This window comes from Berghia stephanieae, chromosome 7 (genome assembly GCF_034508935.2).
Source record: "Berghia stephanieae isolate SIO BIC M18660-M18661 chromosome 7, UCSD_Bste_1.3, whole genome shotgun sequence".
NCBI lineage: Eukaryota > Metazoa > Mollusca > Gastropoda > Nudibranchia > Aeolidiidae > Berghia > Berghia stephanieae.
Window position 1 is genome coordinate 20,176,253 of NC_088366.1, and position 11,530 is coordinate 20,187,782.

Here is an 11,530-nt window from a genome sequence, read left to right on the forward strand (position 1 = left end):
CCATATGGAATGGCGAAGATGACAAAGTTTACTTAAAATAAAAACGATATAGACAGTTTGCTCTTGTATTGCCACCCGGAAATATAACGGACCAACACACAAAACTATGTGTAGTCTTGAACGTTTATAATCTGGTTAATATAGTTTAGTGAGAATTACTCATAAACGCGGATGGCAAAAAAAAATTAAAAACAATAATAACAAAGACCAGAGTGACGTCATCTTCAGTCCTAATTATACCAGCCCTTGTCCTTGGTTTTTGTGATTTTGATTTGGTTCCCAATCAAGGGACTGAAATAGGTACAAATCCGATTGGGTCTGTCTGGGAACAAATATTCACTCATCTTTTCTTTATTTATCTTTGTAATGTTGGAGCTAAAATTGTTCCTTACAGCCAATATAAAATCATTTGCCAACGAAAACAGAATTACTGGCAAATCTCAAAACTGTTTTTTTACAGACAGATATACGAGTAAATTGCAAATCGTTTCCTAATTAAAGGTAATTTTATCACCCTATGACTTAAAAGATTATTTATAAAATCTGCTAGAAAATAATGATCGGTTATTTACGGGTTGAGATGAATTGGCAAACTGGCAATTACCCTCAAAAGTAGCATGTAATTTTTTTTTTAAATTGAGCTTCTATATAGCGCAATATCCACTAAACGTGCTCAACGCGCTTTACAAGGGGTCCCTGGTCAACAGGAACATTTAACCTGTAGGACGGGACATGACGCCTGTTAGGCGATATTACAATTTTTTTCGGACAGAGACAACGCTGTTAACGTCCAGGTACTAATTTTACAGCTGAGTACGGCGAGGGAATGCGAGTAAAGAGCCTTCTCCAAGGACTCACCTATGCGCCGAGCGAGGCTTGAACCTAGGACCTTCCGATCCGAAAGCGAGTGTCATACCACTAGACCTTACTTAGCATGTAAAATATATTTGTTTGGTTTAAGCGGCATAATATTAGACTTTCAAATTTTCCCACGGATTCTAATTATTAATGTAGGTACACCAAACCAAATTTTGAGTTAAGAAAAAACCAAAAAGTCTATGTTTCATCACATAGTACTCAATTTTCTAAGAAGTTTGATACCAAAATGAGCCCTCTAACTCAATTATTAAGGAATTTACGCAATATTGAAGATTCGAAAAATATGCGCCTTCGCGCAACTTGCTCCGGTGTCAACTTTGCGCTATTGTAAAATGAAAAGTAATCAAACCACATACCTAAAACTTGCTAGACAGACAGACAGCAACACAGGGAACACGCCTATTTTTTTCCAAGCATATTAAAGAACTTTATTTTACTTTTAAAAGGTCTTGAAAATGGCTCCGAAGCCAATTTCACATAAAACGACAAGGGAGGTAAAAAAGAGCAATTTGAACGATTTTTAAAAATTCATTAAAAAATAATAAAAACATGTACATATTCATGTGATACATCAAATTAAAGTTCATTATCCATACAATGACAAAATGTAAATAGCCAAAGTATGCAAGCCACACATTGGTCATTAAAGAACATGAAGCAAGACTGAAATAATGAAATCACAAAAATTTCACCTAATAAAAAAACTCACAAATATGCAAAATGTCAGGATATACAAATAAAACACTTCATACGTACAGCATGAATAACGTACAATTCAGAAATAGTATGATCTCCTTAGTAAAATAAATTAGATAACTTCAGCAGCTTCAGACTAAGCTATGAAAATTGAGAGAGAAAAATAATCCGAAACCGAGAAATCACAACAAAAAAAATGCACATTAAATCATTAATGCTTGAAAAAGAAATTAAACTCAATCAGGCTATATAACTCTTCGCTTCTTTGATGGGTTCTCAATGTCACCAGAAACAGAATTTGATTTTAAAAAAGACTTTAAAGCATCCAACATAAAATCAACATCACCAAATCTTAAACTCCTTCCGCCCGACATACATTTATGAAAACGTATTTCACTCTTCAATATATCTTTTATCTTTGTCATTGAATAATTTTCAACTCTAAGCCTGTCAAATAAATCAATTACATCTTTATCTGTTCGACAGGGCCCACCGTGTAATTCAACATCTCGTTCAACCTTGGAAATATTCTCCATATCCTTTATCTGCTTATCAATCTTCTTCTGTTGATTCTCTACAAATTTCAATCTTATATCATTATCTACTTTATCTTTTAACATCTTACACTCATTTCGCATTTTCTTCCCATGCTTTCTAGCTACTTTGAACATGAGCCCTTGCTCTTCAACAGACTTTTTAGATAAAAACGATATTGTTTTATTGCGTTTGACAGCATGAATGGTGGACCGATTATGGAGTGATGCATTTCTCCTTTTACTAATGTCATAATCGAAATCACCAAATGCACTCTCACCAACCAAATTTTTAAGAGGACAATGGCTCAATGTTCTTTTCATTTCATCACTGACATGAGCATAATAACCATCATTTAAAAAATCTTTCAACTGTCTCTCAGTAACAGAAGAAACATCTTTGCATAATATTTTTAACAAATCAATCATTACAACATTATTAAATTTGTCAATTTGACTATGTACCATATCAAATGCAGGGGATTTGGAAAAAGGGAGAGCATCTCCAAAAACAGATGTAAAAGAAATATCAAGTAATTCAGAGGGATCATCAGCCCATTTCTTAAAACAGTCATGCATCATTTGAACATACATAAAAAAATCAGTATACTTCACTGTATTACTCTTGACAAGAAACCAATAAGGCGAAGTGACTTTTAAACAAAATAGGGCAATACAACAAACCAATGACATTAACCTTAAATCTTGAAGGTCATGAGTAACACTCTTAATCAATAAATTTGGGTTATCATGTAAAATACCAGAAGTGAAAAAATTCAATAAATTGTCATGGTGGAATAAAATAGAAACAGCAGCTTCAAAAAAGCAATTAAACCTGTTGGACTTAAAACTAGGAATGGGAACAACATTGTGAGTATCAGAACAAAAAGTAATCCACTGTGGACGACATCCATTTTTCTGGTCACCCCTGGGACCCAACAAATTACAAGTACATCGAATTATTCTATTTGTCGCAGACTCTGAATCTTTGCTAAAAAATGAAAAGGCCCCATCTTTGTCCCTTCCTAAATACTCATCGTCCTGAGTGATCAACTTTCGTTCAAAAACTGACAATGTCTTTTCAAAGGCAGAACTAATTCCTAATAGAAAATGTGCATTACAATGCAAAAAACTGATCTGAAGGGAATCTCCAAGCTCAGCGTTTAGTTTATCTGTAAATTTATGACCAAAAAGAATATTGGGCGCAGCCCTATCAGACATGACACTAGTAATTTTAGAAAGAATTTCTCTTAAAATAATATCAGGAGAAATGGAGTACACATCTTTATAGCAATCAACTAAATTACTAATAACAATCATAGCAATATCCAAAAGAGTGTCAGAATTTTCAGTGGCAACAGGCAAAAACCCCAGATAAAAGGTTTCCCCACTATCTAAAGTGAACTGATGTCCCACTATCTTTTTCTGATCTCTTGATGTACCATCAAAATGAAACGTAGCATTTTCAGATTTTAAAACATTTTCAACAGTTTGCATATTTGAAAGGACAAAAGCCTCATCACACATGTTTAAAACTGTTTGAGCACAAGGTAAATTTTCAGAAAATACATAATGAAAAATATTGCTTGATACAATACCAATTACTTTTTTTACATTTTTAGCTGAGACACCTGTCTCACAAACTAAGGCGATGACAGCTTTCCTGACATCATCAGAATATTCATTATTTTTAGAATTTTTAATTTTAATTTCAAATGGATTAGCTTCTAAATTTTCATATCTGATGATCTCTTTCTGTAACTCATCTGTAAGGTATTTATTTTTTGACTTCATTTTCTGTAAGGACAAATCTTTCTTATTTAAATCACTGTGTAAAACAGATATAGTTGAGCAATAATCTTTACAAATTTTGTCATGCCCAGCTTTAATTTCTTTTAACTTTAAATCTTTTTTCTTTAATTCAGCTTCAAACTTTTCTTCTAATTTAGACACAGTAACTAAAGCTTTATCCTCAGCTGAACTAAGTTTCTCTTTCAGTCCTTTTACCTCCTCCAGTAGAGAAAATTTCTCCGATTGAATATCACGTAGTGCAGATTCAACAATTAGAAGTTTTTCATTCAAAGACTGAATCAAATGTAACTGGTCATCTTTCAGCTTTGGAGTAGTTGGAGTTGGACTAGATCGTAGTGGGGTGGGTGGGCGAGGCGTAGGGTGCTCTTGTAATGGCAATGATGAAGGCTGTAGATGTGAGGGTGGTTGTGGAGACGAAGAAAGGGAAAATTTTGATAGCAGAAATTGCTGAAGCCTTTCAGGATGTTTGGTCTTGTTGCTCCTGAGTCGTTCATACTCTTTGAATGTTTTTTTTAGGACACAAAAAAGTTTAGAATTGATGCTCAGTCCAGATAAATGACAAACCCATTGAGCCGTTGTGTTTGAACTTAATCCCATATCCCTCCTGGAAAGTTCAATATCAATAACTAATCCGTTATCGATGTGTTTCAAATCCAGTGAAGATGCAGACGGAAAGGGCAATGAAGCACGGGTGATGCCAAAACTCGACAACTTATCCGAAATAAAGTCGAAGTCAACCCCACATTCCAGGAACGACAGATCATGCCGTTGCATGCAGAATCTCTGGTAAGCACGCTCCACTGCATGCCTTATCCGTGATCTGTGTGATGCAAGGTCGGGGGATATCCGTAGAAGACAGTCTTCAATCTGAAATCAAATTATTTAAAAAGATGAGACAATGGCAATACAACACAATTTTACATTGTCAATTGTTACCTAACTCTGTACCTTTCTCGTTAGCAATGCTTACTCATATGTACAGTGAATCCCACTAGGCACTGAAATGCACCAATACCCCTTCATATGATCCTCACCGATTTCTTCCTGTAACAAAACATCTTAATCTTAGCCAGCAAAAAAAAAATAAAAAAAAGCGGTCAGAGAACAACTGTCTTGACTTTGCTCACTTCTTGACAATGGATGATCACATGATAGCTTTGGGAAACTTCTCTGAAAAAAACGTGATTACATATAAATGACGAAATAAAAATATAGTCACCTCCTTCCAAGATTTTTTTGATGAGCAGTTCTCCGATTCCTGCTTCAAAAAATAAAGCTGTACAAGTAACTTCTGGTTCACTTTTATTGGTGGCAAATCTGGTCGTCTACCTCTCCCAGATACCAAAAAGGTATTTTTTAACCCTTGGTAAACATTATCATCTGAGGAAATATATCAAAATGAAAATTACTAATTTTATCATTAAAATCAAAATCTTCCTTACACAAACATTGAAATAGATACACGTTATTATTATCCCCAATAAATAAAAAATACCAAACAATAATCTGAATCTGATGAATAGGCAATAATTACAACATGAATATGAAAAAAAAAAAAGTCATTTGCCATGGTAATAGCTAGTAATAATAAGTACCAGGCAGTCTGGTAGCGCACAATTAATATTTGATCTACTGAAATTATATTGAAGGATCACAATAGTCATATAACTTTATAAACAAATCAGTCCACATCCAAATTATTGACAGGGGTCTGAGCCCATCCAAAGCAAAGTTTCATAACATAATTTTTTTTAAAAAAAAGCTTACTATTGCTGTAAAGTCACATACGCCTCTATAATAATAATAATTAATGATAATTTCTTAACCAATAACCTTAGAACGCATTCGAACTAAAACAAAACTAATGTGAATCTCGATAAGTTGTCCGCAATGGACCAGGGTTGCCAGTTTGGCATTTTAAATGCCAGATTCCAAAAATCTGGCATTTTTGAAAACCGTTTGGCATTAGAAAAATCATTTGGCATTTGGCATTTTCATTTGGCATTTTCTTTTCTTGTATATTATACTTCAAATGACACCTTTTCTCAACCGTGGTGTAGTGGTTTAGCACTCCACTTAGTAGTCAGTAGGTAAAAAATACCCCAACAGGAAATTTAGTATAATTCAAAAAAAAGAAAAGAAAAGAAAACATGCAAGCCACCAGGATATGATAGTAAATTGTCTATCAAAAGTGACTAGTTTTCTTAGTGGGGGTGGGAGTCAACAGACTTTGGCATTTTTTTTGGAGTGTTTTGGCATTTTTTGAGTCTTCCCCTGGCATTTTGTTGAAAAATAATCTGGCAACCCTGCAATGGACTCGTCCGAAACCTGAATTGAGTGTCCGCCATTTTGAAATCAAGATTTCATCGCCACAAAAGTCTAGTGTATTAAGATGACAAAATACAGCTGTATTATTCATTAAAATAAAATTTAGATTGGTGTCATATAAAATTAGATAACTGATTAAAGTCTTACTGGTATTTGTTTAGGGGAAAATATAACATAAAAAAATACAAAGTGCCACAAAGTTCCCAGTTGCTGGATACGAGGGAATACCGCAAGTGAAAGAATTTTAAAAGACACTGCGTTTACGATTTTGACAAAAAAAAACTAACTAATATAAAAAAAAGCAATATTTTCAATGATCAGAAAGTAGATTTCAAACATATAACTTACCTATAATGAGCTTTGAATCCATTCTTGAATGAAATCAATCAATCAATAGGGCTGGGCGGGTACCCGGGTACCCGCGAGTACCCGCGGGTAATAAAGTTAAACCGGGTACTCGGGTAAAAGGGGCGGGTAACGGGTACCCGCTTCAACAAATGGAAACCGAACTGAGAGTGATCATTTTTGGCGGTTTTAATATTTTTGAACAAAAATTGGAAATAATACAATTTTATTTACATATTTACATTTACATGACATTTTTTCAAAAGATTTTCCTACTTTATTTTTCAATTACAATGATTTTTTTGTTTTATTTGTTAACACACATTTGATTCAATTTTGGAATCAATAGGTTCAGACTATATTATATTAGTTCTTATCTTTTAAAGGAATCTCAGGTACTTTTATTTTATTTATTATTTATTTATTTTTTTCATTGCAGTTAATTATCTTTGTTCCTTACTTCAGTTTCGCTTCATTTGTTGTAATAAATAATAAATTAATAAAAAAAATAAAAAAGCCCCCCCCCCCCCCCCCCCCCCCCCCCAAAAAAATTTTGGGGACAAAAGTCACTCCTGCCACGGGTACCCGCGGGTACCCGGGTAATCAGACCACTACCCGGGTATTACCCGGGTAATGATTTGGGCGGGTAATCCCAGCACTATCAATCAATCACACCTTGTTTACAACTAGTCGCGAGTCGACTAACGTCAACTCGGCTCCTTCGTTTGAATGACTTCGCCGGGCATGGTCGTTCTTTTTAAATAGCCAGCTTGCGGACGCTGTTCCATAAAATAGTTTCGAATTTTTACCATGAATAGAAAATTGAATACTTTTTCATTTCATGTAAGTTTCGTTTCAATGTTCTCATATTTCGGCATTTTTTTTGTCAAAAACTTCAAAAAAATCGATTTTTAGAGAGGAATATGATTTTATACAATATAAAATTATATACCAAACGAAAGAGAATTCAATTCTGCTTCAAATAACACCATTCATTTCCCGATCTCATAAACGGCGCTCGCAAGACATCCGGTTGAAAAAGATGAGGTCATAAAAACTGACCGTGAGCATTCCGACCAACCGTTTTCTACACATTTTTATTCAAATCTATTAATATTACTTATTGAACAAAACCATTTTCTTTTTTCCCTATCATAAAGAAAAAAGGATGATCTTTACAATGACACCAAGTGTAATGCATACATTTTACACATTATTTGAGAGTAGCAGTGTGAAAGTGATGAATTTTCCCGATTTTCATCACAATTTTACCCGATAGTGGCTGGTTTGGAGTACCTAATTAATGGAATAAATGAATATTGGTGAACTCATTTTATTTTATCTGTCCACTCGGCAGTTACAGGTGCTAATGGTCTCGTCTCACACGACACTATTATGATAGTCTATCCAGGCGGCGAATTCGTTGGGCATTTATTGCGTAGTCACAAATCCACCCGCTAGCCTCGTCACAAGAACAAAACTCGACCAGATGCTCTACGGTCTCAGGTCCTCTGCCTCAATTACCGCTATGTTTGTGTTGGATCTTGTCTACCATATGGAACAATCGAAGAAACGAAGTTGACGCCACACAACTCCTTGTTATTATTTTTAGACAGCCCGTTAGTGATGAGTTCTAACTACATTATTATAAAAATGACAGGTTACACATTTTAGTGTGTTGGTATGTTAAATATGACTGGCGGATGTTGTGAGTATTTTGTCTAAACACATAGCATCAATACTACATCAATATCACACTATATCCTTCAAAGAAAGAAATGTTTTGCTCATTTCAGGGCGAATGCTATGGCCGACTCGTTACGTTCCAAAATATTATTTTGGCAATGCAGGGAGCCGATCGCTCTTTGTTTACAAACATTTTGGTACCTGCACTGTGATCGTACTGTGGTTTCACTAAAAGAAGCTTATACGACAAAAGTCAATACAGGCCTGTTTCTTTCCAAAAATATTTACGTCGAAGAGAAGTACGACGATCACCAAAATAAAGTGAATAGATAGATCTACCACATTATATAATATTGTGAGTCATTATCATCATATGATCTGCCTGCACGCGTATCCCCTATATTGTTGACTGCTTTTATCTTCATTTCATCTCAACAACAACAACAGCAACAACAACAACAACAACAACACCAGCAACAGCAACAACAACAACAACAACAACAACAACAACAACGACTGCAACAACAACAACAACAGCAACAACAACAACAACAACAACAACAACAGCAACAACAACAACAACAACAACAACAACAACAACACCAGCAACAACAACAACACCAACAACAACAACAACACCAGCAACAACAACAACAACAACAACAACAACAACACCAAAAACAACAACAACAACAACAACACCAACAACAACAACACCAGCAACAACAACAACAACAACAACAACAACAACAATGATTTGCATGGCGGATATGATTTATTAAATCATCATATCATAACTGTTACAAAACAATAAAATTAATCAGACATTATGACGTGACCAAGGGGGCGAAGTGGCCAAGTGGTTAAGGCATTGCACTGTGACCCGGAAGCTCCCGTGTTCGTGCCCCGTTTTAGGCACTTTCGTTTTTTTTCCTTGGGCAAGATTATTAACCCCCAATTTTCTCTCTTGGACAACATGACTGATTCCGGTTGGGCGATATTACATTTTTTTTTTCAACAGAGACAATGCTGGTATCGGTCAGGTACTTATTTTACACCTGAATATGGTGAGAGAATATGAATAAGAGCCTCTTCTTGGGACTAAACTATGTGCTGCTCAGAGCCGGATTTGAACCCTGGACCTTGAGGTCCGTATGCGAGTGCCTTACCACAATATCAAATAGCCGCAAAATATTAGGTGGTAAGGTGGAGATCAAAATTAATTGATCGACATTTTGCAGTTAAAGTTTTCTGACCAGAATAAAAATCCCGTACCTGGAATAGGCAGGTAGGCATTGGGCAGACTGTTTGTCCGAGGTCTTTGGGCAGCCTGGATGTCGATATTGAGTTTTGGGCGGGGTCTATTTCGGAAGGAGGAAGATCGGGATCCAGGAGCGGAGCGTGGAGCGGATATGATGGGGGAGGATTGGGGCACATGCTCATCGTAATCGTCTGGAATTCTCTCCCCTTCTATCAGGATGTCCATTGACCGGACAGGCTCCATATCTGTTGAAAAAAAAAGATGAAACAGGAGAAATAAAGATTTAATTCAACGTGAAAAGCAAATTTTTTATATCAAATATCCATCAAATTTTGTCTTCTTCGCTCTATAAACGTTAAAGGTTACACACCGTTTTGTGCGTTGGGATATTTAATTTGGCTGTCGGATGTTGTGAGTATTTTAACTAAACAAATAGCATTAATATAATAGACGTTGGGTAAACGCAAACGAAATCATTACAACTGATATAACTGGATGAAAAACTCCCTGCTAAAACGTGACCAATCGTCTCAAAATGGTAAGATGACGTCGGGGGTAAATCTAATAGATACAAATTTACGCTGGACTTACAACACTTCAGATAAAATTAAGCTTTTTACTCAGGGTATCCAGTTTTGTTTCTAAAAAAAAAACAACCCTAAAAAAAAACAACCAAACAAACAAAAAACAAAACAAAAAAAAAACAAAAACAAACAAACAAAATACAAAAAAAAACCCCCAAAAGCAATGAGCACATGCTATACACAACAGCATTAGATTTTATGAATTTAGCAGAGATTTGTACTCAAAATATTTTGACGTAGAAGACAACACTTAATAATAAAAAAGGGTATTGTACTATAACTAAGATACACATACCAGAAAGTCTGATAACCGAACGCAATGGACAATATTCTGCGTTGGTTTGAGGATATTTCCATTACAACATTGAGACCATTACAATTTGAGTTATCAGACCTGCCAATAAGTACACGTCGGTCAAAACGAATGTCAAGATCTTCCTATAATTGGTAAGGATAGAGGTAGAGCGTGGCCTTCAGGAACTCGTAGCCTGACTCTGTTAAGATATGTCAAAAGACAAGTTGACAAACACAACCCACCCCCCCCCACCCCCCTTCCCAACAAATCAAGAGTTTTATTCAAATGATGCAATGTGTTCATGTTAAAATACTCACAGCCGCCGGATTTAACCTTCCAACGCACAAAGCTAAGTGCACTCGTAAACTTTTACAGTCTGATTAATGGCATTTAAATAGAACTAACCATTAAAATGGATGTCTCAAACAATAACAAAGAGTTGACTAATGTCAATTTTGTTCCAACCATAGGGTTCATTTGTTTCCTTGAACAGCGCTACCGACAGCCCACTAGGCAGTGCATTAACCTAAAAATGACGTCAAAAGACAAATCTTAGTGCCAGGCTATAATATAATATATAAGTTAACGAAGGCGGCGGTTAAAGGTAGTCCCGAAACTAGGCTTTCTAGAAACAGTAACATAGCCAGTAGCAATCCTTTCATTCTAAGACGACAGTAGAATAATAGATGGCTCCGTAATGATCTCATTACAACAACAGATTATGCCCAGTAATGGAGTGAGACATTTACCCCCCATAAATCAATGTCTCCGACGAAAAACATAGGAGGTTGGTAGAGCTCAGATCAGTTGGTCGAGCACCTGCTTTACACGCAAAGGGGCCGAGATCGGTTCCGGGTGCAGTCGAGAATTATTTTTTTTCAATGCCGCTTGTGCATCTAGGTCTGTTAGTGATCATCACTTCCTGAGCCTAGTTTCGGGACTACCTTTAGCCACCGCCTTCGTTAAGTTATATATTATAGCCTGGCACTACGATTTGTCTTTTGACGTCATTTTTAGGTTAATGCACTGCCTAGTGGGCTGTCGGTAGCGCTGTTCAACGAAACAAATGAACCCTATGGTTGGAAGAAATTGATTATCTTCCCGATGAGAG

The 11,530-nt window shown here is 35.8% G+C and overlaps 2 protein-coding genes across 2 annotated transcripts in view; both read right to left on the reverse strand.

The window, feature by feature from the left end:
• The window catches only part of LOC144976859 (ras-related protein Ral-B-like), a 53,113-nt gene extending 43,187 nt beyond the window's left edge, over positions 1-9,926 (reverse strand). Inside the window, exon 1 of the mRNA XM_078921392.1 lies at positions 9,555-9,926. Coding sequence (XP_078777518.1) covers positions 9,555-9,783 — 229 coding nt within the window. The 5' untranslated portion in view covers positions 9,784-9,926. The remainder of the gene's footprint in view (positions 1-9,554) is intronic.
• Positions 1,282-6,563, reverse strand: LOC144976858 (uncharacterized). The gene is made up of 2 exons (XM_078921391.1): positions 5,140-6,563; positions 1,282-4,787 (listed from the first exon to the last, which is right to left on the reverse strand). Exon 2 carries the CDS (start codon positions 4,692-4,694, stop codon positions 1,821-1,823), a length of 2,874 nt encoding a protein of 957 aa, XP_078777517.1. The 5' UTR covers positions 4,695-4,787; positions 5,140-6,563; the 3' UTR covers positions 1,282-1,820.
• Positions 9,927-11,530: the final 1,604 nt, after the last annotated feature.